Genomic DNA, 25,255 nt, shown 5'->3' with positions numbered 1-25,255 from the left:
GACTTTATTTTTCAGCAATGTAATTTAAATAAATGTGTAGATAGATATATATTTTCAATATTACCTCCTTTGTAATGAACGTACCGCATAACTAGGAATAATTTAAAAAGGGTCACAAATCGTATTGCGCTAAAACAGAGCCCAATGAGACGAATTTACGACGTTCCGCCTTACGACTGTTTTCATGGTTGCCTAGCAGCAGCAGCAGAACAAGGGGAACAAGATGGCTAGGCTGTTTTATCAATAAGGTCTGAATGCGTCATTTTCTGTCTTTCTTGTTATGAATATGTACAAAAGTTGCATTTGTGACATTAAAACCAACGCATTTAAAACCAATATTCAGTGTATAATGCTGTAGCTAACAGACACTACAAAATATGACCAGTTGCAAACACTGCTAGAACAGTTCTTGCTAATATCTAGCTTGTCTTTTGACCTCTTATTTATTGTAATACCGTTATTATCCTGCGTTCTTACATGAAGGTGTATTCATAGTGCCCTGTAAGAAGTCTATGTGAACGAGAATATTGTACATTGGTATTATATTTTACTGTATGTAAAGAAGGTTGGCAATTAAACGCCATCTGATATCACACTGACATCTAACAAACTGTTGTTCAGTTCAGCACTGTGTACAAAAGCAGAAAGATGCCTGCAGCCGCAGACTGGAAGCTGCTCATGGGGGTAGACCCAGAAGATCTGGGAGAAGATGATGAGAAAATCTGTGATTTGATTTTGCTGGTGAGTGTATCATTTTAAAAGGCATAAAAATTGTGTAGATAAGGTACAATGATCAGGAAGTCACAGTATTTAATGTAGTGGAAATGACAGCGATGGAAATAAAAATGTAGCATTTTGGTAATGAAATTGCAGAACATTTTATGTATCCTAAATCAAACATCCAAATTAGCTTTTTAATATGTTGATAACAGTTTTTTTTTTCCATAATTTGACACTTAAACCTCATTGAAAATATGCAGAATAAAAATAGAAATGCTGATAATAAATGGTTGTAAATTGTAGCTGTGTGTGTGTGTATGTATGTGCAGTTGCACAGTTACAATGCTCAGGTATTGTGTGTATCTGAGGTTGCATGTTTAAGCTAAACTGGAATACTGCTTTGCTTCCAGACAAACATCTGCTTATTGGAATGTGTGAGGGACAAAAGCATTCTCCCTGAAATCCTTCTTACAATCATGCTTTTCTTTCTACGTAGGTCAGACCACGGGACCTGAAAGCAGACGATTCAGAGAAAATGATTCAGCTCTTTAGAATCTCACAAACACTACTGAGGGTAAGACTCATACAGCATCACCAAACATCTTAACATCTGCAGTTGCTGTCAGTCATTTTAATGGTATTGAGTGTGCCAGTCTAGATGTTACATTTGATGTCTTACTGACCCTCAGATGAAACTGGATGAAATTAAATGTGCCTATGAGGTTGTAGACAGCGCAGGTGTGGAGCAAGCAAGAATTGGTATGTACGGTCATTATTCGATTTGCATTTCCCACAGGAATTAACAGTGCTCGCAATTTAGCAAAATAATAGTTTTCAATCTTTCTAATAAAAAGATGGATTAAATGAATGCATAAAAAATTTGGATTAAATGAATGCATTTTTTGACTCAAGGTCACGTTACAAAAAAAACTTTCATTCGTAAAACATCTACTGGTTTAAATCAGAATTCATTATGCATATATACGACATCAATGGCAATTCGATATTGAATGCAGAACTCAATGTCAGTGAGAGATTTCAAATCTCAATCTTAAAATTCTTCGGTGAATCAATTTAGGCTTAAATTTATAGTATTATGTTTAAAAATCCAGTAGCAAGCCTAAGGCCGAAATGATCTAATAAAGTAATTGAGTCTGTATGTTAAGAGCTAAAGCTTTGCAAGTGCTGTAATTTAAGTAATATATTTATGTTTGTGTTTTAAATGATTGCAGAAAATGAGCTGAAAGCCAAAGTGCTAAAGCTGGAAGATGAGCTAGAGGTAAGGGAGGTATTTCACTAATAATTGTATACAAGTGCACTTATTTGATTTACATTGTGTGCTGTTTGTGAGCAGTCTTTGTACAAGTACAGTCTTAAGAGGATTACCGGCTTAATTCCTTGTGTGTTGTTGTCTGTTAAAACTATAGTTGTTGTGCACATCAAATTTCCTTTGATATGTTTATTATTGTGAAATAAGTGAGACGTCACTGAGCTGCACAACTCACCTGTGTCAGAGATATATACAGATGGAGAGTTTTGGGTCTTGGCTCGTTCAAATCCACCTTGCTTCCTGTCCAGATGGCCCAGCGTGTGATGGGAGGGGGAGACACACGTTTCCTCCGGGATGAGATTCACCAACTGGAGAGTCACCTGGAGCGCAAAGAGAGAGAGGTGACCCAGCTGGAGAAGGAAATGGGCAAGGAGAGGAAAGCCAATGAGGAGGTAGGCACTTTCAACGATTAGGGTACAAAAGAGTTCCAGAAGACCCTTAAGTCTTTTTTTTTTTTTTATCAGCAAGTGGTCGGTGAAAGGAAGAGCTTAACTTTCAGAAATCCACCGTCAAACTTAAATTAAATATTAAGTGAGCTGTTGTTATTTTGTATTTATATTATATGAGATGAGTTATTATTTTGGCAACCCTGTGACCAAAATTTGTGACATGAATCAATACATTTCAAAACCAGAATTAATGTAATTTTGTTAATTTCCAGCAATAAACATTAAATAAACATCAAAATTAAATAGATGCAAGTTGATCAAATGCAATGCAATTATAAATATACCTTCGATAATAAGAATGGGAATTTATATGTTGTCTAAACATATCAAACATTAGGAGCATGTTAAATAAATTAAAGAATAGTACAGTTTTTACAGTAACTTTGGTAAAGGTTGAGTGCTTGACTTTTAAATTTGTGTAAAAAAAAGAGAACATAGAATGAGATTATTCACTTTTCTTCCTGATATGCTGTAGAAAGGGTCCAAGTGATGATTTTAAGAAATATTTTAATAATAAAGTAAATCATGCAGAATGTGGGACACTGATAAATATCATGTTTTTGTAAGTAAGATCTAAAAGGTTTTTATGATTATAAATAATTTTTATTGCAGTTGATTATTAATTATTAATTCAACTAAAGGTATCAAAATTATGTATTTTAATTTGTTGGATAAATATGGAATAATAAGGATGGTTTGGGATTGAGAACAACCTAATGCATTGGTTGTATGTTTTGCACCTCACAGCTGGCTCTCCGTGCTGAAGAGGCAGAAGAAAAGAACAGGAAGCTAAAAAGAGAGGTATGTCCGGTCATTTCTGCTGCATAAAGCTTTTATTTAGACTACTATCTTAAATCATTCTCTTTCTGTTAGCTTTTAATTATCCATTCCATTCTCTCTGTTACGTCACCTTTATTTGCTTTTCTTCTCAGCTGTATTCCACAACTGATCATTTCATTTTTATGCATGCCTGTTATTGTTTTCTTTTTTTATCCTTTTCTTCCTTGCTGTCGTTTCTTGTCAATGTCCACTCAAGATAAAGCAGCTTGCAAAGAAGGTAAGACCCCAGATTAGGCAGAATTAGAGAAGCCAGACTATTTATTAGAAACATGTTTATGTCAGTTAGAACTGCACCACCAGTCTGTATATGAAAACAGTACTGTATATGGCTTCTGAAGCAGCAGATTAGAGTTGTTGATCGTTTTCAATCTATTCTTACTAATCCGAGACTTTAACAACTCATTCTCACAATTTCAATAAAACCTTATACATAAGCCAGTAAGGTAATCTTAACTTCTATATAAGGTAATCTTAACTTCTATATAAATCATCTTAACTCGCAACAACTCATAAAATCAGATATACATGATCAACATGACACTCCACAATAGAGCAAGTGTCTGTTTTAGAACAGGTCCCGAAAACTCTGGAACCGGCCAACTTTATTACTAAGCCCTGAGTGATGGCTTCACCACTTTGCAATTATAGGAAATTAATCAACACTCCTGCAATGTGAGACAAATGTCTGGAACGAAGGATTCAAAAGTATTGTGCTTTGAGTAATAGGACACCCTGGAACGATGAGGGATATCCACACCATGATATCCAGTAATAAATCATGTTTGACAGCAGGTTGAGTAATGGATTTGCTTGTTGCTGCAGAACGAACAGCTGCAACAGGATGTGGAGTTCTACAGAAAGGAAGTAGAGCAGAGAGAGCCTCTTCAGACCAAAGAGGAGGGCAATGAGATTCAGAGGAGACTCACCAAAGAAAAAAAACATCTACAACAGCACATAGAACCTGAACAACCAACACCCAAATCACCTTCAGCCTGCCATATAATGCCGTCATAACACTGTCTAGATTAATACACCTCTAATGCGTCAGTACTCCTATAAATGGGGCAAAATAAAATAAAAATACACACTTAATTTATACACATGTAAATTTTAGTAGCACTTACATTTGTAACATGAGCCCACTTGTATCAGTATATAAGATTTCTTTTTTTTTTTTAATAAATAGCTTATTTTTGTTTATATATCATTTACTGCCCTTTTTATTCCTCTAGTTATTTACCTTTAGTGTGAATGTGCGACCTATGAATCGGATATTCACAGAAAATAAATTACTTTTTGCATTGCATCTTACTTTTGCCTATATCAGTGGTCAAGGTTTCTTTTTTCTTTCTTTTTTTAATTGCAGTTTGAATGTTTTATTGATTTCAGTCTATGGCAATATTAATATGTAAATGTGACATCAACACCTAAATGTTTACAGGTAATTTTTCAATAAGTAGTTGGTTTTCAATCTTGGTGGTGTCTTTTATTTCAGGGAAGTCCCCTTTAATCTTTTAAAGCATGTTTCAAATGCAATCTCTTGTTTTGTGCAATCTTCATCAAATCCTCCCTATTCCCAGCATGCCGAGGACATGGCTGCCAACCTGAAGAGCGAGAATGAGCACCTGCAGAAGAATCTGGAGGAGTCTGTGAAGGAGATGGAGAACATGACAGATGAATACAATAAGATGAAGATCGCAGTCCAGCAGACAGATGCCATCATGGATCAGCTGAGAAAAGAACGAGATCATGCCAAGCTTCAGGTGCTCTAAGTAAATTTACTGTAGAAAATGGATCATTTTAGTCCTGAATGCTGATTGATCGATATAATGTTTGTGCCAGCTAAACTGGTTCTCCTAGCTCCTTTTGCCAGAAATAAATAGTTACGGTTGAGTTTTGCATAAATCTGAGTAGTTTGTGAGTGTGCATGCATGTAATGGGGGTGGCCTCTTTTATCATTGAAAGAAAAATAAATTATTGTTATAATTAATCGACTCACTTGAAATGGATGTATTTTTAAAGGTCAGAGAGCTAAATGAACAAATCCAGGCTCGAGTTGAAGAAGATGACCCGGTGATGGCTGCTGTTAATGCCAAAGTGGAGGAGTGGAAGGTAAGGCCAACCTCGCAAATGTCAGCTTTGACAAATAAAACCAGTTTATGTTCAAATGAGTTCAGGTTTCATGAATGTTCCCCATTTGTCACTACTTCTGAAGTGGCTGTTGTTGTTTTTCTCTTGTTTGTATGTGGTTTTACCTGTCTGAAAATGTTCTTTGAGGAGTCATTTTTCTGAAGTTCTGAAAAGGTTGAATATTTGCTTTTGTGCCAGACTCTGACAACCATTAATTTTGTCATCTGAGTAGGCAATCCAAGAAAAACACTTTTTTTTTCATTTTTGTTACATTGTGCTAGCACACACATACAGTGGAATTCAGCTTATACAAGTATGTAGATAAAAATAAAATAATGCTTTTAATTAAAAAATATATATATATATATCATCTCATATAGCAATATTTTCTTTGAAAAGCTCCCAAATAAAGATAACTCAAAGACATTTCTGTGACAAACGAGTAAATCATTGAATAGACATTACAAAAACTTAATATATTGCTTTTCTTATGCTCATAAATGGGATACTTTGCATAATAAAATGCAAAGTATTTTCATTGCATTTTTTTTTATTATTAATTGTACGAACTTAACATTTTAAGTTGAAAACCCTAGAAAATATGGAGAATATTTTTAAAGGCTAGTTCGCATTGCCCTAAAGTAAAGAATAAACTGCAGACACAAAGTTCATGTAACCTGATTGAGAGAGCAAAAACATTCAAATGTACTTCTATTTTTAACATTTATGACACAATAATAAATGGAATACAAATTGCCGCCATAGAGAAATATCAAATTAACTAATAACAAGTATCATATTTAACATCATGATGCTATTACTACACTAAACATGTTGACACAAATCACCTGAAGTCGTTGAGAACATTCCAAGCACAAAGCCTATAACTATTTCCATTGTAACTGCTCTTTGTTTGAACAGACATGATGGAAAAGGCCCAGAACACTAAACAACTAGTAATTAGAGTTTCTCAATTACTGCCTGGTTTGATGTCAAGCCTCTAAGCGGTGAAAAATCAGCTCCAAATGTCTAACCTGCAGAATAGTATCACACATCCTTGCAACCCATAGACCAACACTGTCAGAGTGTGAACACAGTGTAAACTGAGGGAAACAGCAGATTTATTCTTTTGGTAGTTGAGGAAGTTGTACATGCTGTAAACTGTCACGTATTTGTTTCGGTTTCAGAGTGTTTTATCAGGGAAAGATATGGAAATTTTGGAATATCAGCAGATGATCAGAGACTTGAGAGAGAAACTTCGAGCTGCTCAGATGGACTCTGACAAAAGCAACATTATCGCACTGCAGCAGGTCAGTCAAATGAAGTATCACGCAGCTCTATCCTGAATCACTTTTCTGAAACTACCTATGAAAAGTATAAAAAGACACACTCTCTCACACTCTCTCTTTACAAACAAAAACAAAAACACAAACACAAACACACAAAAAAAAGATAAATATTAGATGATAAACCTTAACTAAAACTCTAAAACTGATATAGAATGTATATTTTTCCAATAGTCATGAAAAAGTTTTATCACTGTTTACAACATTGACAATAATAGAAAATGTTTCTTGAGCACCAAATCAGCATATTTTAATGATTTCTGAAGGATCACGTGACATTAATGATGATGAAAATGATGCACATCCGGAATTTGCAGCTCTATGTATATAGAGATACTGGCAATAAAGAGATTTCTGGGTTGTTATATTAAATAGTTCCTTTAGCAGCACTCCTTTAATAGATTCTATCATATCAGTATTAGAATTTGGCTATTGATCATTTTAACAAACTTGAAAATTGTGAAATTGAATTTACATGAGGAAGCATCCATATTTACACCCAAATTACACCCAAACCTCAAAGTGTAGCTATAAACTGCTCAAATTACAAAGATTCAGCCAGATTTGCTGAATAGATAGTGTTTACGTGACTGTCACTGCGTGTGGAGCGTAGCCCACCAGATGTATTGTTTTAAAACAGTATGTCCCGCTTTTATTTTTTGTTGCTTCATAAGAGCCTGTATATTGCAAAAGATGGTGTTGCAAAAGTTTAATGTATGACACATGATAAAAACTCATCATCGCCACTGTGATGCTTCTGGAAATACGGCGTTAATGCTGTAACTTGTTAACCTCGCCGCAGACACAAGAACAGACAGACCTCAGATTGACTCTAATGCATCTGACTTAGTTTGTGTGCTTTATCGTGTCTTTCTCTATCTGTGTGTTCTTTTTGATGCACTCTACTTTGATTCATTATTGCTTCCTTTCAAATGCTTCATTTGCTTCCAAACGTTTCCTTTTTCCATTCTCTCTTGTTTACCACTCGGCCGAGTCAGGTCATATATGAACTGTGTGGCGTGAGTATCTCTGTTTCTCATTTCCTTTGCTTTATGTGTCATTCTTCTTCAGTTTTACATCTGTCGTTATTCATCTGTTTCCATCATATTGGTTCATCTTATTTTATCCCAACGGGGGTTTAAGGAAGTCATAGACTTTGTGTTTGACTTCAAGGCCGTGCAAGAGAGGGACAACCAGATCAAGATGCTGTCAGAGCAAGTCGAGCAGTACACAACAGAAATGGAAAGGAATGCTGTGCTCATCGAGGAGCTGAAGAAACCGTTAAAGAAAGATAAAGGTCACGTCAGCGTGCAGCAGCGTAGGTTGGAAGACTTGAGCACTAAGCTGCAGGCGGCTGAGAGGAGAGCTCTGGAGGCTGAGCGTGCCGCCCAACTGGCTGAACATGATGCCAGGGACAAAGACATAGAACTCAATGACACACTCAGTCGAATCCGTCTCTATGAGTCTGTGAGTGAGTTTATCCCTTTACACATTCAGTAGTGTAAAATTCACTCCTGTTACAAAGTCTAAATCAGTTAATTACTCTTATATTCTAACTAGTGTCTTCAACAAACCATCTTTACAAGATCATTTTCTTGAATCTAAAAGCAGAAGTTGCCTGCAATAGGAGCCTTCCTTATAAGCTCACTTGACAAAAAGTTTTATGTAACTTTTAAAAATGTTTAAATAATGACTAAATACATGTAAATGAATAATTTGTTAAAAGCATGTTTAATTTTTATTATTTAATATATTTATCACCAGTTTTAGTTATTATTTATTTAATTATTTTTGAATCTATCGCATCTATCTTTGTGACTGTTTAATTTTGGGCCCATATTTGTGATCTTATTAAATGAAAATGTGAATATTTTAAATAATTTAATAAATAATAATTAATGTCATATGCATTAAAAAATTTATTTAAATATAAATCTATTTATAATAATATTTTATATTTATAAATGTAAATTTAAAAGATAATATTTATAAATATAAATGTGTGTGTATATATATATATATATATATATATATATATATATATATATATAATAAAATCAACATTTTCATTAATTTTTGTTGTTTTAGTGCATCTGTCGTTGTGACCACTCATTAAAGATATTCCTATTTATGTACAAATAATCAATCTTTTCAAATAAAATGAATTATATTGGGTTGCACTTGATTTATTTATCTAATTTTAAAATTCTCATCAATACTAGATTCTAGCAATAATGCTTTGGGGCAACTTCTCAAATAGAAAAGTTTTGATGCAACTTCTACAATTTCTGTTGGAAAGCAGCAACACTTGATCACAAATAATTTAAATGATAAACATTCAGAAAACAACAAGTGAGTCACTTTAACATAGAATTTTACAGAAAACCTAAAATAGAAGTTTGGCTTGAAACACTCCACTGTCTTTCAGGGGACGGAAGGTTTGGAAGCTGCCATCACTGAGATCAAAGAATGTAAAAATCAAATCCGAGTGAGAGACCGGGAAATAGAATCCATGATAAAAGAGATAAACCAACTGGAGATCAAAATCAACAGCCTGCTAGATGAGAATGAAGACCTACGAGAACGCCTTGGTAAATTTCCTCAGCCTGCTTTTATTCTTTCAGGAATCCCATATAAATTATCCCTACATCTAGACATATTAGATTGTTTTCATATCCCTTGGTGATTTTGCTAAGATAAAAATCTAATTTGACCCTCATTGGGATCATTTTCCCGCACCAGGATTAAATCCAAAGGAAGAACTGGATTTGAGTGAATTCCGCAGATCAAAGGTTTTGAAGCAGAGACAGTACAAAGCAGAGAACCAGGTCCTGCTGAAAGAGGTAAAACTGATTAGCGTTTTCTGTATGTCTTACTTTGGTCTGTTACCCCTCTTTAATTTTGTCTGTGACCCCAAACGGTACTCTCCTTAGATTGAGCGTCTGGAGGAGGAAAGGCTCGAGATGAAACAACGCATCCGTGCACTGGTGAAGGACAAAGGTGAGATCTTATCTCCAAGATGTTGCATATCAGTTACACACTCATGTTCTATACACATAAACAGATCATTTGGTTGCTTCATTATATAATGAAACCTGACAGCACATTTCCTTTTAGGCATATCAGTAGTTAGTAGTTCACTGCTTGATGACAGTCTTGAAGAAAAGCCCAGCAGATCTTTTAGAGAGAGGCCTGTCTCTGGATTCACCGATGAAGAGATGAAACACAAAGTAAGGCTTTTAAGAGAAAAGAATGAGTTTTGAACATAATAAAAGTGTTAAAGTTAAGCTAACAACCTTTTTTTGATCTCAGAATGAGCGTCTGAAGAAAGAGCTGAGCAACAAAGAGAAAGAACTTGAGCTCAAGAGAACAGAATCCGCCCAGTTCAAAGCCAGATGTGAGCAGCATCACCGCTTGACCTTTGCACACTTTGCAGTGTCAGGTGCTCTCTGTGACTATAATGTTTCTCTCTCTCCTGCAGTGAATGAAATGCTGAATGAGAATAAACAGCTGGAGCAGGGCATGAAGGAGATCCTGCAGGCCATCCAGGACACTCAGAAGAAAACACCCACCTCCACAGGAAAAATTACAATAATAATAAAAAATATTTTATTATTATCTATTATAAATAATAACATAAAATATGAATAATTACAAAAATTTTATTAAATTATAAATAATAATTGAATTATTATATATTATTATTTATTATTATAAATAAAATCATTTTAAATTATCTAATACATTTTATGATTATAATTAAATATTAAAAACAAATAAAAAATAAAAACTATTAAATAAAACATAATAAAAAAAAACTAAAATAACTCATAAATAAAAAAAACTAAATATAAATAAATAAATAAAAATTTTAATATAAAAAAAAATATATACATATTAATGAAAAAAAAAATTATTTAATTTAAAAAAAATAATAATAATACTTTTAATTTATAAATAAATAGTAAATCTTTAATTTAGCATAATATAATTGTGATAAATCTTTAATTTAGTAATAATGGCATTATAATAATGAATTTAGCATAATAATGCATTTTTAAATAATAACTAAATAAAAAATGTTACATTGAAATAATATTTGAAATAATAAATGCAATGCAAAAAAAAAAAAAATAATAAATGCAATGCAATTAAAATAAAGGTGTATATAAAATTGTACATTTAATGAGTAATACAATATTTAATAAACAAATTATTTATATGTGAATAAAATAGTAATAAATTATATAACGAACAAATTATTAATAAATACTAACCCCCGTTTCACAAACAAAGCTTAAGCCTAGTCCCAGACTAAAATGAGCTGTTTTAACTGAAAGAAACTTGCACTGACATATCTTAAAATATATAAATGCCATCAAATTTGTCTGCACACCAGTAATGTTTTTTTTCCTAAGGCATGTTTATAAAAACTACTTAAAAGTCCTAATTGAACTATTGCTTAATCCTGTCTTAATTTAAGCCCTGTCTATGAAACCAGGCCTTAATGTCATAAAATTATACATTTAATGGCCTTACTGTGGTGAAATGTGTTTAACTGAGCAGATAGTACAGCACTATCATTCATAGCTTTAACGATTATCATCTTAGTTTAAATTTGACATTTTATATATATAAAAAAACATTTACAAAATGCATTTATACTGAGAAAAATCGATGATCATCGATCAAGTGATGGTAGGCATTCAAATTCAGTGAAAATCTGCAGAGCTTTCATTAGTGTTCTGCAAGCACAGATTTTGTGGAGGAATAGTGATTAATCATCCTGATAAATTTGTGATAATGTGACTTGCATTGTACACTCACAATTTCTTAACTTTTATTCAGTCTTGCATACTCGAATATGAAGTTTGTGATCCCTAAACCTGCAGCAAAATGAGATTACGATTCCTAAATATCATGTCACAAAATTTGTGAGTGATAATTTTGTTTATCTTAAGGCTCTGGAGATGAAGTACTCAGAGGGAAAGTTTGATGCAAGCCTCCACCTCAGAACGCAGGTAGATCAGCTGACCGGCCGCAACGAAGAGCTACGGCAAGAGATGAAGGCAGCTAGAGAGGAGGCAGCAAGCACTCTCAATCAGTTAACAAAAGCTAATGAGAAGGTTTTTACACATATTACCAACTCAAATGTTTACTGGATTTTAAAAAATAGGTTTTGAATTATCTGTCACCCTTTTTACTCTTTTATGTGTCTTTGTTTTTGTAGATTGCTCGCCTGGAAAGTGAGGTTGAATCAGTGAGCAAATCAACTGGCACTTCCATCCCTTACAAGTCATTAGCTCTGCCTGAAGAGATGACGCCAACTAGTGCTGAGGTCATCAGCACTCTCAACGAGTACATGGTACAACTCCTACAGGTGTGTGTGTGTGTGTGTGTGTGTGTCAGTCTGGTTACTGTATCACATTATAACAGAAACCAGATGTAACGTACATAATATTAAGACTCCCGACTGTGGATGTTCAGGAGATCAAAAACAAAGAAGATTCAATTGAGCAGCTCAGTTCGGCTCTGGAAGAATATAAAAGGAAATTTGCAGTGATCCGCCATCAACAAGGACTACTATACAAGGAGTATCAAAGGTATGCCGAGCCAGTAAGAGAGTTTAAATTATAAAACATTATATACATAAAAGTATGCTGATCCCCAAAAAATATTGTTTATATTATATTGTAAAATATGTTTGATTATACATATGTTCAGAGATCAATAAAGCATGATTTGAAATCAGCTCATGTGCTCCGATTTAGTGAGAGGGAGTCTTGGCAGAAAGAGAGAGACTCTTTTGCCGAACTGAAATCCAAACTCGAGGAACAAAGGGAGGTGGACACAGTAAAAATCAAAGAGTTCAATGTAAGTCTTGATCATTTACACCTAAAACTACTGTATAACTATAACAATTTTGCTAACAAACTGATGTCACTGGAAAAAAATCAAGGTTATTAGATGCCTCATGTCTCCATTAATTAGATGCCTCATGTCTCATGCCTCATATAAGTTTCTAATGTATCCCAAAAAAATCAAGGTTATTAGATGCCTCATGTCTCATGCCTCATATAAGTTTCTAATGTATCCCGTTCGTGCTTCCCATTATCTGTTTGACTCATTCCCAGCACTGGCTTGAGGCTCTTGAAAAGGGCCCGAATGAGATCAGACGGGAGCTGGCCGAGACGGCCCGAAAAATGACGGTTCTCAGGGTGAATGAGAAATGTCTGACACGACGTTATACGACTCTGCTTGAGCTCGAGCAACACTTGAGGAAGGAGAATGGCAAACTGAAGGATGATTTCACTCAAATGGAGGCCGCTGTAACTGAAAGAATCGGCTACCTGCAGAGGTTCAAGGTAGGCCAATGTATCACTCAAAAAGATGGAAAGGGAAATGATGAATGATGGAATTTCCAAGGCTTTGTTTTAAGAAAATAATCAGCCTGGCCAATATATATTGGTCTTTCACTATGAGGGATGGTGGTCATCTTTGCCGATGGCTGTGACTGACCTTTGCTGAGCTCTGTAACTTTGCTTTGCCCTTAGGAAATGGCAGCGTTTAAAATGGCCACATTGCAGAAATCCCTTGACAGTAGCGTTCCTGCATCAGAGCTGGAGAGAGCCAACAAACAATACACTGAGCTCACCATCAAGTACAGAAACCTCCTTCAGAAAGACAATCACCTTGTTCAGAAGACAACCACACTAGAGCACTTGGAGGTACATCGCTTGCAAGTTACATTAAGCAATAGACCTAAGCAATCTTTGTTTTTCTTACAGTACTCTCCTTTCCTTTCAGAAGGAGAATGTGTCTTTACTTGAGCGCATTAACTCCATCATTAAAGAGCTTGAGATCAGCAAGGAGAAGCTTCACACTTTGGAGCAGGCTTGGGAAAACATCAGCACGACTGGTAAATGTCACTGCTAATAGATACATAAAACAAAAGCAATGTTGAAGCATAGCAAATGATGTAATTGATTTCTGGTGTTCACAGGTGGGGAGAACAGCATGGAGAAGGCAGCCAAAGCCCTGGCCAACAGCGAGATTGTGTCTGTGTCCAGACGCATCACAACGCTTGAGATGAAGGAGTTAAATGAAAGGCAAAGGGCCGAGCATGCTCAGAAGATGTATGAGCACCTGAGGAACTCCCTCAAACAGGTGGAAGAGCGCAACTTTGAGCTAGAGACCAAGTTTGCTGAGGTGGGTCTGATTTATCTCTTGCATCACATAGCATCCAGAATAAAGCAACCATACCTTAGCTTGAACACCACGTTTTATTATTATTATTTTTTTTTTATGTTAAATATTTTAATAACCTTTAATTTTATTTTTATAAAACCGTGTTAAACATTTATTAAGTTTTTTTTATTTTATTTTATTATTTAATAAAAATTAAAATAAAATACATTAACATAAAAAATTTATTTAAATATTTTATTAAAAAAATAAAAACATAAAATAATATCAAATAACTTTCCATTTTTATAAAACACAGTGTGTTGAACATTTAAAAAGCTTTTATTTTATTTTTATAAAAAAGTGTGTTGAACATTAAATAAGCTTTTTATTTTATTTATTTATTTTTTTAAACACTGTATGTTGAACATTTAATAAGCTAATATTTTGCCTGTACAGCTCACAAAATTAAACCTGGAGGCTCAGCGGGTAGAGCGGGAGCTCAGGGATGAGCTGGCGGACAGTGTGAGCAAAGACATCAGTGATGCTGATCGCAAGCGAATCACCGAACTTGAGAAAGCAGATGCAGACCTGCGGACTGAAGTGTCCAAGTAAGCCTGATGACTTAGCCTGTGCATATGCTTGCTATGATAGCATATCACAAGAAAATGGACACAAACATGTCTTTTAAGAGTTTTGAAATGTTTGCAGATTGCGGGAAGTGTCGGATGTCGCTAAAATGCAAGTGTCTGCTCTGGAGGCCAGACAGCAGTCAAGAGAGAAGGAGGTGGAAAGCCTGAGGAGACAGGTGTTGGACTACCAGGTATGTTTTTCCTCATGCTTTTCATAAAAAAAAATTCAGCTGTGCAGCCTCTTGATCGCATCCGTAATTGCACATCTCCTCTTCAGGCTCAGTCCGATGAAAAGGCCCTTATCGCCAAACTCCACCAGCACATTGTGGCTCTCCAGTTGAGCGAGACCACAGCCATCAGCCAACTGGAAGCCACCAACACACGCCTGCAGAAACTTGAAGCGCAGAAGCTCAGAGTCGAACAGCAGATGGATGCTCAGCAGCAGGCGCTGTGGCATGCGAGGCAGGAGGGTCACCAGCGGGCCAGACATCTCCGCCACACCATCCAGGCTCTCCGCAGACAGTTCTCAGGAGCCCTGCCGCTGGCCCAACAGGAGAAGTTTTCCAACACCATGTTCCAACTGCAGGAGGACAAGGCACGGGCCAGAGAGGAAGCACATAAGGCTGAGGAGGAGAGGAGGAAAGCAGAAGGAAAAGCACAAGAACTGGAGCTAAAGCTGAAGGGGTTGGAAGTGCTCATAGCAACACTGAAAGATGCCAAAGGAGCTCAGAAAGTAGGTTGATTGATTACAAATAGAGTTGTAATATGACTCTTGCAATCATATTTTATTCCTATGAAAAAAAATTATAATTTTTATTTATAAATTATATATTTATAAAATGTTATATAAAGGTTATATATAAATAGAATATATAGTTATGAGATGTTTTATATATATATGTATGTATATGTATGTATGTATGTATGTATGTGTGTGTGTGTGTGTGTGTGTGTGTGTATATGTATGTGTTGCTATCTATCTATTTATATATATACTCTATGTATGTATATAATCACTCAAAACACTATTAATATTTTTGCATTATTTAAACAAAATAACCACTCTCCTCGTAATGCATCCAGATTTTTTGTGAATCTATTTTTTTCAAATAGTGATTGTCATTATATTATTATTACTGTATAATGAAATCTTTTTAATACAGTAATTTTTGAATCACAGTAATGAAAATAATTTTGTCATGAAAAAAATCTCACAGTGATCAGTGAACCTAAAAATAGCCACCATTTTTATTGAAAAAAAAAAAAAACTATTTCTTCCTATGTTCTTAATAGATTTTATTATATTTACTTGTAAATGATTCAAAGGAATTACGTTAGTCACTATAGGAAGTTGTTCCCATTTACACTCCGCTGTAGTGTTTACAGCTAAATATCATCCCCTACAGGTGAGTGAGTGGCATAAGAAACTAGAGGAAGTTCGTCTGTTGGAAATGAGGCAGAGCAGAGAGCTTGGTGCCCAGCGGGAAAAGATCAAATACCTTAGGAACATTGTGGCTGAGCAGGAACGCACTATCAGTGCCCTTGAAGAGGAGCTGGTGCAGCAGAATAACGTCAGTATCTTCCCTATTTTTTTTTTACAGTATATAGAGCATGCTTCATTCATGATTTCTAATCTTATTTGTTATCATTGTACTAGCTTCTCGAGGAGCGCCAACTGATCTGGGATCAGAGAGAGGTGCAATTGGAGCGCCAACTCGACACCTATGAGAAACAGCAGAATGAAGTCCTAAGCACAGCTCAGAAGGTTCCGTCAACACTGACTCTTTGCAGACTTGACAAATGTTTGTTACTGTACTTTGGTAAGCAGTTTACCAAACTACAATTTAAAGTACACTTAACTTGTCCTTTTTGGCTTCAGTTTGAGGATGCCACAGGCTCTCTACCGGATCCAAATCAGCCTTTAGCGCACCAGTTAGACTATGCTCTTGGAAAAATCAAAGAGCATGTTCGTACCATCCTTGAGACAAAAGCCACCTGCAAAATTCTGGAAGAGGTATTTTTTTATCCTTCAAGTGACTGGGTGATAATTTAAGCCAGCTTTACCAATTGTAAACCTTGTTTTTAAGATTTTCTTACAAGGAGTTTCTTTCTCTCTGAGCAGAAGCTGAAGGAAAAAGAAGCTGCTTTGTGGACATCGGAACAAAACGTCTTATCCAGAGACAAAGTGATCAATGAACTGAGGCTTCGCCTACCAGCCGCTGCTGAGAGAGAGAAACTCCTAGCTGACCTGAGCAAACAAGAGGACTCTGATAGCCAGCCCACCCTGAAGGTCGCCCACCAGACCATTAATAACCTACAGGGGCGTCTGGATCAGAAAGAAGAGGTTCTCAAGAAGTACCAGAACCTGTTAGCAAAGGCTCGTCAGGTGCCTATTTACATTTACATTGTCATTTGCTTTTATCCAAAGTGACTTATAAATGAGGACAATGGAAGCAATCAAAATCAACTTAAGAACAATGATATGCAAGTGCTATAACAAGTCTCAGTTAGCTTAATGCAGTACACGTAGCAAGTTTTTTTTTTATTATATAATAAAAAGAAAACAAAGAATAGAATTAGAATAGAGAGTGCTAGAATTAGAGGGTCAAATAAACATGGAAGAGATGTGTTTTCAGCCGATTCTTGAAGATGGCTAAGGACTTAGCTGCTCAGATAGAGTTGGGCAGGTCATTCCATTTCCAATTTTTATTTAAAAAACAGACTTCTTAAAAAATTGGTGATCCAGATTGCACAATAAAACCATATAAAAGCTCATAATGTATATCTTCATTTTTATTTCCCCAGGAGCAGGAAGAGATTGCCAAAAGGCATGAGGAAGAGGTCAGGGCCCTGCATCAGAAACTGGATGTCTACATGGACACATCACTGGACCGTTTCAAACAGACCGCTCTGGTACCTAGAGTATTCATTATAAAGCTCAACTTATTATAGCGTGCCAGAAATGGATCAAGAAAGAACAAATATATAGTACACATATTTATAATAATGTCATAAATCATGACAGCTGTTATCTTTATTAGGCTACTCAGTTTTATTCTTCTCTAGGAGCTAATGAAGAAACCAAACATCACTGTACCGACCAATAAGCACTTGGTACGGTTGGCAGAAATGGAGCAGACGGTGGCCGAGCAGGACAATTCGCTCTCCTCACTGACACACAAGCTAAAGGTCGTCACTGCAGAGCTCGACCAACAGAAACAGGTGACTGCAGCACAAGCCATGGAGCATGCTGCAGAAATAGCCAGGTGAGAAATTAAAACAAGCCCACGTTTTTCAATACGAAACAATATCATGATATTGATTCCTTGTGTCACTTTTAATGAGCTTTTATTTCCAAGACTTGAAGAGAGACATGTTGCCCAAACGAAGGGTCTGTCCCAGGAAGCAGAAGACCTGAGAGCTCAGCTCATTCAGATGGAGAAAGAGCTGCATTACCTCCGAACGGAGCTAGAGGCCCAGAAAGAGGCTAATGTCAGGTCCCCATCCAACACCATGAAGAACCTCATGGAGCGGTTGAAGGCTCAGTTGGCCCTCAAGGAGAAACAGCTGAAGGTACCACACAGTGGACAACTAGAGTAAATGTGCGGTTACAATTAGCATTGATTGGCGAATTTTCACAGGCAAAATTCAGTAATAATTTCAATAGAAATCTGCGCTATTGGGAATATCTCACAAGGGCCTTTTTTTTCATTAAATTTCACTAAAATGTTGCACTTTAATTGTTCTGGATAGCTTTTTCCACAGTGATATTTGAACGTGACTTAAATCAGAACTCTGTTCTTAATCCGCAGGCTCTCAGTAAGGCTCTCTTGGAGCTTCGTGCACAGTTGACATCTCAAGCAGAACAGCAGATCATCGCCAACGCTGCTCAGAAGGAAGAGGCCCTCAATGTTCAACAGATTGTCGACAAGCAGACCAAGGAGCTCAGGGTATAAAATAAGGAAGAATCTTACATTCTTAGCCTATTTCTAAACCTTTACTTGTCAACTGTAAATCATTGGTTTCAAACTCTTACATTAGCTTTTAAAAGTAGAAAATATTTCCCTTATCAATTGTTGTTGATGATAAAGGCGATTCAATCAATTATTCAAGTGAGAAAAAATTAATCTGTCACTTTGTAGAAGCTCATCAAATTGCTTGACCATCCATTCATCCTTGAAAACGGTGAACAAAACAATGCATAAAAATACAAAAAACAAAAAAAACAAAACAAAATTAAATAAATAAAATTATATACAAGACTAGGAAGGCCACTTGAAAATAAATTGAATGAATAAATTAACACTTCTTTAAAAATAAAAATGTAACTGAATACATCAGTTTAAAACTGACAAATAAATGGACATTTAAAATTGTTTATTTATTTGTTTAAAATGTAACAATAAAAATACATTACTCATCTCAATTTAAAAAGCATCAGTCAGTTGCTCTCGTTAATCATTTATTAATCAAGTTTTTAAAAAGTGCCATTGATGGGAGCAAACAATGAAATTTTGACTTTCTGATTTTTAAAACACCCATAAAATTTTAAGAGGACTGAATTTTATCCCAACCCTAAGCAATTATATATCCCTGTGTTCCTCCTCAGGCGTGTGTAAAGGACCTTAATGAGGAGCTCCAGCTGGCTAAAGATGGCGTACGAGCAGCAAAAGCTAGAGAAAACTCGCTGAGAGAGGAGCTGGAGAACTTAAACAAGGATCTGCAGAGGAGCCAGAAATCACATAACAAGCTGCAGAGTGAAAAAGAGACTCTGGAGGATCAGCTGAGTGAGCTGAAGAAGAAGGTCCAGAGACTCAGCAGCGGCCTACAGGTTAGACCACGTGTTTTTTTTTTTTTTCAGTCTTGTTCACTTGTACCGTGAGTGGTTAAGGTCAAGAAATTGATGTCTCGCTGTTCTTGAGTAATTCTACCAGTGACTCAAAAGCACTTGGACACGGAGTCAGCGGCCCTTTTTTGTCTGCAAAAGAAGAGCTTCTGCTCTGTGTCTGGTTTAACAGAGCCCTTCTTTGATTACAATGAATACGTCTAGACACCATTGTGCAGATCCTCGCTCTTATCAGAGTTTGTGGTCATTGATGGGTAGAAAAAAAACATTTGTATGTATAATCATGAATCTCTCAGCTTTTTTACAATTACAATATTTAACTTTATTTACTGTAGCACCTTTTAAACTTGTTTACACTACCATTTAAAACATTATATACTATACAAATTTTAAACTATGAATACTGGGAAAAAAAAAAGAATCACGGTCTTCATAGAAATATTAGGCAGCACAACTGTTTTCAACATTGATAATAATAATAAATGCTTCTTGAGCAGCAATATTTGACAATATTACTGTTTAACTGTATTTTTGATCAAATAAATGCAGCCTTGGTGGGCTTAAGAGACTTTTTTCAAAAACATTTGAAAATCTTACATTTATGAAAGGAGATAAAGAAAATAAAATTGTCAGAGTAATAGAATGAGAGTCTAAATAAATAAAGATGTCTTTTTTGTGTGTGTATTTGGTGTTTGTCTGTGCAGTCTCAGGTTGAGAGTGATGGACCCACAGTTGAAGCTCTTCAGAAGAAGATCCGTAAGTTGGAGCAAGAGCTGGACAGGAATAGCATCTCAGAGCCTGCAGACAAGAGGAGCGTCCCGAAGGAGGACAAGGTGAACTAGAGTTGCATTTACTACAAGAAAAGTAAGACTGTTAAAGGTAATTTATCAGTAGAAGAAGCCTAAAGAAGCCTTTACGTATGTAGTTTGATGTCAGATGTTTATTTGAGCTCTTATTCTTTGACACACACATTTAATTTAGCATTTTGTGATGAAGTCACAGTCTAGCTTGCTTTCTGATCATGTCGGAGTCAACAAAAAAGTATAGTAATCATAATTAAATTATTATGTTTCTCTGATTTGTTTAATCTGATTTATCAACAAAATAATAGTGTGTATATATATGTGAATTTTTCCTGTTTTTGCAGTCCTTCAAAGAAGAAATCTTGAGATGGGAGGAAGGTAAAAAGTGGCAGGCCAGGGTGGAGAAAGTGCGGAGCGTTCTCAAAGAGAAGGAGAAAGAAGTGGAATCTCTGTCTAAACAATTAACAACGATCAAAGAACTTTACAGCAGGTCTGTGCTGTAATCTATCCACATAATGGACAGTTTCAAATGACGCATTAAGAGTTTGAATCTTAAATAAATGTGGCCAAAATGTATGCAATAAACGTGAGCTTAACTTTAGCAATTATTAAAAGTAAGAACAAAGGTTGAAGATTCCTAATCATGTTTATTTTGCCTGATCTCTATGAAGTTGGAGCAGGAGAAGGTGGGTCTCCAGAAGAAACTAAAGGGCAGAGGAGTGTCTGCAGATCAGGTCGTTGGTGTACGGACCCTCGAGGCTGACAGAGAGATTGAGGAGCTACAAAAAAGGAATGCTGAATTGGAGCAGCAAATCAAAGTGATAAAGTGTGTTCTGCCTAGCAAGCGTGCCATTGTGCCAATTTGTTCAGTTTATTATTTTTTTTTAATATGCACTGTTGGTTTTGTAGGCAGCAGCAGGCTTTACCCCGTGATGCCGCAATAGAGGATATCACCATCAGGAACCGTTATCTTGAGGAGAGGCTTCACTCCCTGGAGGGTCAACTGTCCAAAGAGTCTCCATCCAGACCATCTGTAGGTGCAACACTTTGCATGACAAACATTTTCCCTTTCAACACTTTTCATGAATTTCACTCCACTAATTTCATTTTTACGCTTTCTCTCAAACCTTATATATATCATACCTCTATTCCATCTCTGATTATGAAGAAAAAACATGTGGCATCACCACCTAAGCTCAGTTGGTCCTCAAAAGTTGTTCATTCTATGACTTACGATATTAGTGAAGATGAAAAAACTCGGTCTTCATTAGTAAATGACACAATTCCTGGAAAAGAGGCTGTCCCTGAAAAGCAAACAGCAGTTACAGAGGACAAAGCAACTCAAACATCATTCAAAAGCGTGAGTCAAGATGAGGAAAAGAGCCAGGAGAATGTCGGACAGAGCGCTGCAGATGTAGAACAAGAAGACCTGGTCAATGAGAACAAAAGTGAACAGGAAGAAGACAACATAAAAGAGGGATTGGTTGAGAAAGATATAGAGGAACCAGATGAGACTCAAGGAGGACAAGAGGAAGATATAGTAGTGGCTGAACATGCACAAGAAGAAATGAAGACTAATGTAGATGTAGAAGAACTAGATTCTGGACTGACACATCAAGAGATGACAGATAAGACTCTTGAAGAAGATCAGCTGGAAAATGAAACAACTGAAAATGAAAAGACAAATACAGAAGAAAATAGGATTCACACAGAGCCAGGGATTTTAAAACAGGACAGAGATAAGGAGCAAGAACCTGAAAAACAACAGATCGAGTCTTTGAAATCTGAAGGTGATACAAGCCAAAATTTGAAATCATCTGCAGGATCTAAAGAGCTTGAAGAAGAAGCAGCAGCAGCACTCAGCACAGTTGATGCCAAACTATTGCCTGAGGAACCAGCAATTGATGAGACCATGTCTTTCATACCTGAGGAAGACGTAGACCATATTTTAAGTGAGAACGTAAAATGTTCCCAAACTAAGGAGCTGAACACAGGTGTTATTAAAACTGAACTTGATGTCTTGGACATTCTTGGATCTGTAGAATCAGAGGTCACCACCTTTAATAACAAAGAACAGACGATGAAAAGCAAAGTGAAAGCTCGAAAGGTACTTAACACATAGAAGCTTCCACTGAAGCACTAACACAAAGCTTCCAGTTCTCCACCCTTAGTTGGCTTTGAGCTTGTGACCTCGCCTTTCCAGACCCGGAGTGTCTGCTTGTTGTCCCATAGCAAGTGTCTTTGTGTCGCACCATCTCCATCCTGTATCTAAAATGTGTTTATTGTCTGGGTGTTACTTAGCTGAATGTTGTCTACAGCATCAACATCTCTATGTTGTTTCAGCAGACGTCTGGCCGTGGTTCTGGTACACCGTCTCAAAGAGAACATGAGCTCCAAAAAGAAAACCTCAAGTTGTCCACGGACAACCTGGAGCTTCGTTTCCAACTGGAGCAAGCAAACAAGGACCTACCTCGATTAAAAGTACCGTAAAATTGAAATAATTAACATGTTAAGAAAATTTTTTTTTTAAAAACTGTTGTACTTACTTTACTCTCCCTGTAATGAAAGGATCAGGTGTCTGATCTCAAAGAGATGTGCAGTGTTTTGAAGAAGGAGAAAGCTGAAGTGGAGAAGAGGCTCAGCTATGTTCGTGGGGTAGGTCGCAGCATCTCTAAGATCTTAAAACACTGATCCTCTGATTTCCTTTCTTGATTTCTTTTGCTCTTCTCATGCAGTCTGGGCGCAGCGGGAAAACCGTACCTGAACTGGAGAAGACCATCGCACTGATGAAGAAGGTAGTGGAGAAAGTACAGAAAGAGAATGAGAGCTTAAAGAAGACATCAGAGGCCAATGTGCAGGAGCAGCTTGCTACACTGGAACGAGACCATGAGAAACTTAAGGTACATTTTGTGAAGTTGTTAGATGATACACTACCATTCACAAGTTTGGGCTTTAATGTTTTTGAAAGAAGTCTTGCATTTGATCACAAAAACAGTAATACTGTGGAAAAAATATTTTATCAAAATACATTAATTCTATGGCATCATTACTCCAGTCTTCAGTGTCACATGATCATTCCTGATGCACTTTTATTATTATCAGTGTTGATAACAGTTGTGCTGCTTCATATTTCTGTGGAAACCATGATACACTTTTTTTTCAGGATTCTTTGATGATTAGAACGTTCAAATGAACAGCATTTATTTGAAATATGTTTCTTAACATTATAAATGTCTTTACTGACACTATTGATCAATTAATGCATCTACAGAATAACATTTTTTAAGGTAAAAAAAAATAATATTTAGTAAAGACCATCTGCAAGTTGCAACTGTATAATTGGTAAGATTGTGATATTGTTTTAAAAATGTCATGTGACAATAAATATTTATTTTCTGCTTTTTATTATAATGTGTATCTTTCTTTTTGTTACAGTCAGAAAATGAAAAGCTGAAACAAAAACAAGAGGAACAGTTAAAAGCAAGACTCGAGTCAAAAACCAAAGGCATTGAGAAAATCATGATGGAAAATGAACGCTTACGTAAAGATATTAAAAAGGTGGGGGTTTTTTCTTCGTTAACTTCATGTAAGTAAAACATGCTCTTAATATATCATGCTACAGTATGTTTTTGTGGCAAATTGCAGGAAGCAGAAGCTGCGGAAAAGCTGAGAGTTGCAAAAGCCAGCCTTGAAGTAGCCAATGAGAAACTAAAGGCAGAGCTTGAGGAGACCAATCAGAGGCTCTTATTAGCACAGTCGAAGGGGCTGTCTCTAGAGGCGGCAGACAGCAAGACCTGGAAATCTTCAGTTGTGTCCAGGTATTACATTTACTTAAATACTTAATCAGTTTCGTCATCAGGTAGGTTTTTATAATTATTCATTTTCCCCTTCACAGGTTATTTGAAAACAAGATGAAAGGTCTTGAGAGTGAAATCGCTAAGAAAAACTCCAGCATTTCAGAGCTGAAGGTGCAGCTGAAAGAGGCGAATGAGAAACAGCAGGCCAGACAACACGCTGTCAGCCAGCTGAAGGAACAAGTGAGACACTCATTCTTCTTCAGCTATTCACTAAAAACACTTGTTTTCATTTGTCACACGTCAGCAACGAGGCACATGTTTCTGTTTGAGTTTGTGTTCGGAACGACTTGAAAGTCTGGTAGTGTGTGTGACTCTGTCTTTTTTGCTCTTTAAACTATTTATAAAGTTGGCAGATGGGTTTTAAAATCTGTTCCAATTTGAAAAGTCACGTACTGTATTCCAGGCTTAACATGCTCTTTTCCCCAGAGATTCTAATAATCTCATATGTATTAACAGGTGGAACTGCTTAAAAATATCCCTGTGGAAGCGACCACAGATGAAGGCCTTGCCCGAGAGTATCAGTCCCTGAGGTGAAGCGCGTAAATATCCATAGACTTCAAAGCACACAAAATAACTCAAAACTCATTCTTTGCCAAATATTTTCCAATTAGACTGGCCAATAAACAACTTGAGAGGGAAAAAGCTCAACTTCTTCGCCAGATTCAATGGTACGATGAGCAGTTTGGAACCAGCAAAGCAGGACCAGGTAAGATCACCACTGATAAATTCAAGAATTCATATTGTGGCTACACGAGACAAATACCATCTACTTATTCCTTTTGTAGGATACAGGGAGATCCAGGAACAAATTAAGGCAGCAAATACTGAAAAGAAGAAATTACAGGTATCCCTGAAGAAAAACAAATGCATAAAGAATCTACTGTTTTTAAATCTCAAGTCACATTATAAATGCTTTCATTGTAGGATGAAGTGAAAAGGCTGACCAGAGAGCTGGAAAACTTTGACCCGACATTTTTCGAGGAACTTGAGGATCTTAAGTACAATTACAATCTGGAGGTGAAGAAAAACATCATCCTGGAGGAGCAGCTGAAGAAGCTGTCGGATCAGTTTGGAGTGGCGGTTCCCATAGACGTGTCTGTCAGCTAACACACATCAG

At 36.2% G+C, this 25,255-nt stretch overlaps 1 protein-coding gene across 2 annotated transcripts; it reads left to right on the top strand.

The window, feature by feature from the left end:
- The first annotated feature begins 90 nt into the window (after positions 1-90).
- cep290 (centrosomal protein 290) lies at positions 91-25,255 on the top strand. 2 transcript variants are annotated; one of them, XM_042715376.1, is made up of 53 exons: positions 91-248; positions 622-741; positions 1,217-1,294; positions 1,410-1,479; positions 1,953-1,999; positions 2,299-2,442; positions 3,247-3,300; positions 3,536-3,556; positions 4,162-4,300; positions 4,912-5,102; positions 5,362-5,451; positions 6,657-6,779; positions 7,989-8,282; positions 9,244-9,406; positions 9,558-9,658; positions 9,749-9,815; positions 9,933-10,045; positions 10,128-10,212; positions 10,297-10,423; positions 11,770-11,941; positions 12,046-12,195; positions 12,303-12,418; positions 12,587-12,689; positions 12,950-13,180; positions 13,370-13,543; positions 13,623-13,734; positions 13,819-14,024; positions 14,460-14,611; positions 14,712-14,823; positions 14,910-15,365; positions 16,039-16,203; positions 16,290-16,397; positions 16,512-16,646; positions 16,755-17,018; positions 17,438-17,545; positions 17,699-17,898; positions 17,992-18,205; positions 18,445-18,582; positions 19,242-19,463; positions 20,183-20,311; positions 20,626-20,771; positions 20,952-21,107; positions 21,191-21,314; positions 22,628-22,762; positions 22,850-22,936; positions 23,017-23,181; positions 23,717-23,839; positions 23,927-24,099; positions 24,177-24,318; positions 24,595-24,668; positions 24,750-24,844; positions 24,924-24,982; positions 25,063-25,255. In XM_042715376.1, exons 2-53 carry the CDS (start codon positions 649-651, stop codon positions 25,243-25,245), a joined length of 7,329 nt encoding a protein of 2,442 aa, XP_042571310.1. In that variant the 5' UTR covers positions 91-248; positions 622-648; the 3' UTR covers positions 25,246-25,255. The 2 variants fall into 2 exon arrangements, with proteins under 2 accessions (XP_042571310.1, XP_042571309.1); XM_042715375.1 differs by lacking the exons at positions 91-248; positions 622-741; positions 1,217-1,294; ... (14 more) ...; positions 10,128-10,212; positions 10,297-10,423 and adding an exon at positions 21,450-22,388 and having other exon boundaries at positions 11,626-11,941.

Source organism: Cyprinus carpio, chromosome A25 (genome assembly GCF_018340385.1).
Source record: "Cyprinus carpio isolate SPL01 chromosome A25, ASM1834038v1, whole genome shotgun sequence".
Taxonomy (NCBI): Eukaryota; Metazoa; Chordata; class Actinopteri; order Cypriniformes; family Cyprinidae; genus Cyprinus; species Cyprinus carpio.
This window is presented reverse-complemented; position numbering and strand designations above follow the sequence as displayed.

Excerpts from the sequence above, each read along its gene's own strand:
- cep290 (XM_042715376.1), top strand. The coding sequence starts at position 649 with ATGCCTGCAGCCGCAGACTGGAAGCTGCTCATGGGGGTAGACCCAGAA. Across the intron at positions 5,452-6,656 it reads CCAAAGTGGAGGAGTGGAAG|AGTGTTTTATCAGGGAAAGA; the intron begins GTAAGGCCAACC and ends TTTCGGTTTCAG. Across the intron at positions 12,690-12,949 it reads TAAAAATCAAAGAGTTCAAT|CACTGGCTTGAGGCTCTTGA; the intron begins GTAAGTCTTGAT and ends ACTCATTCCCAG.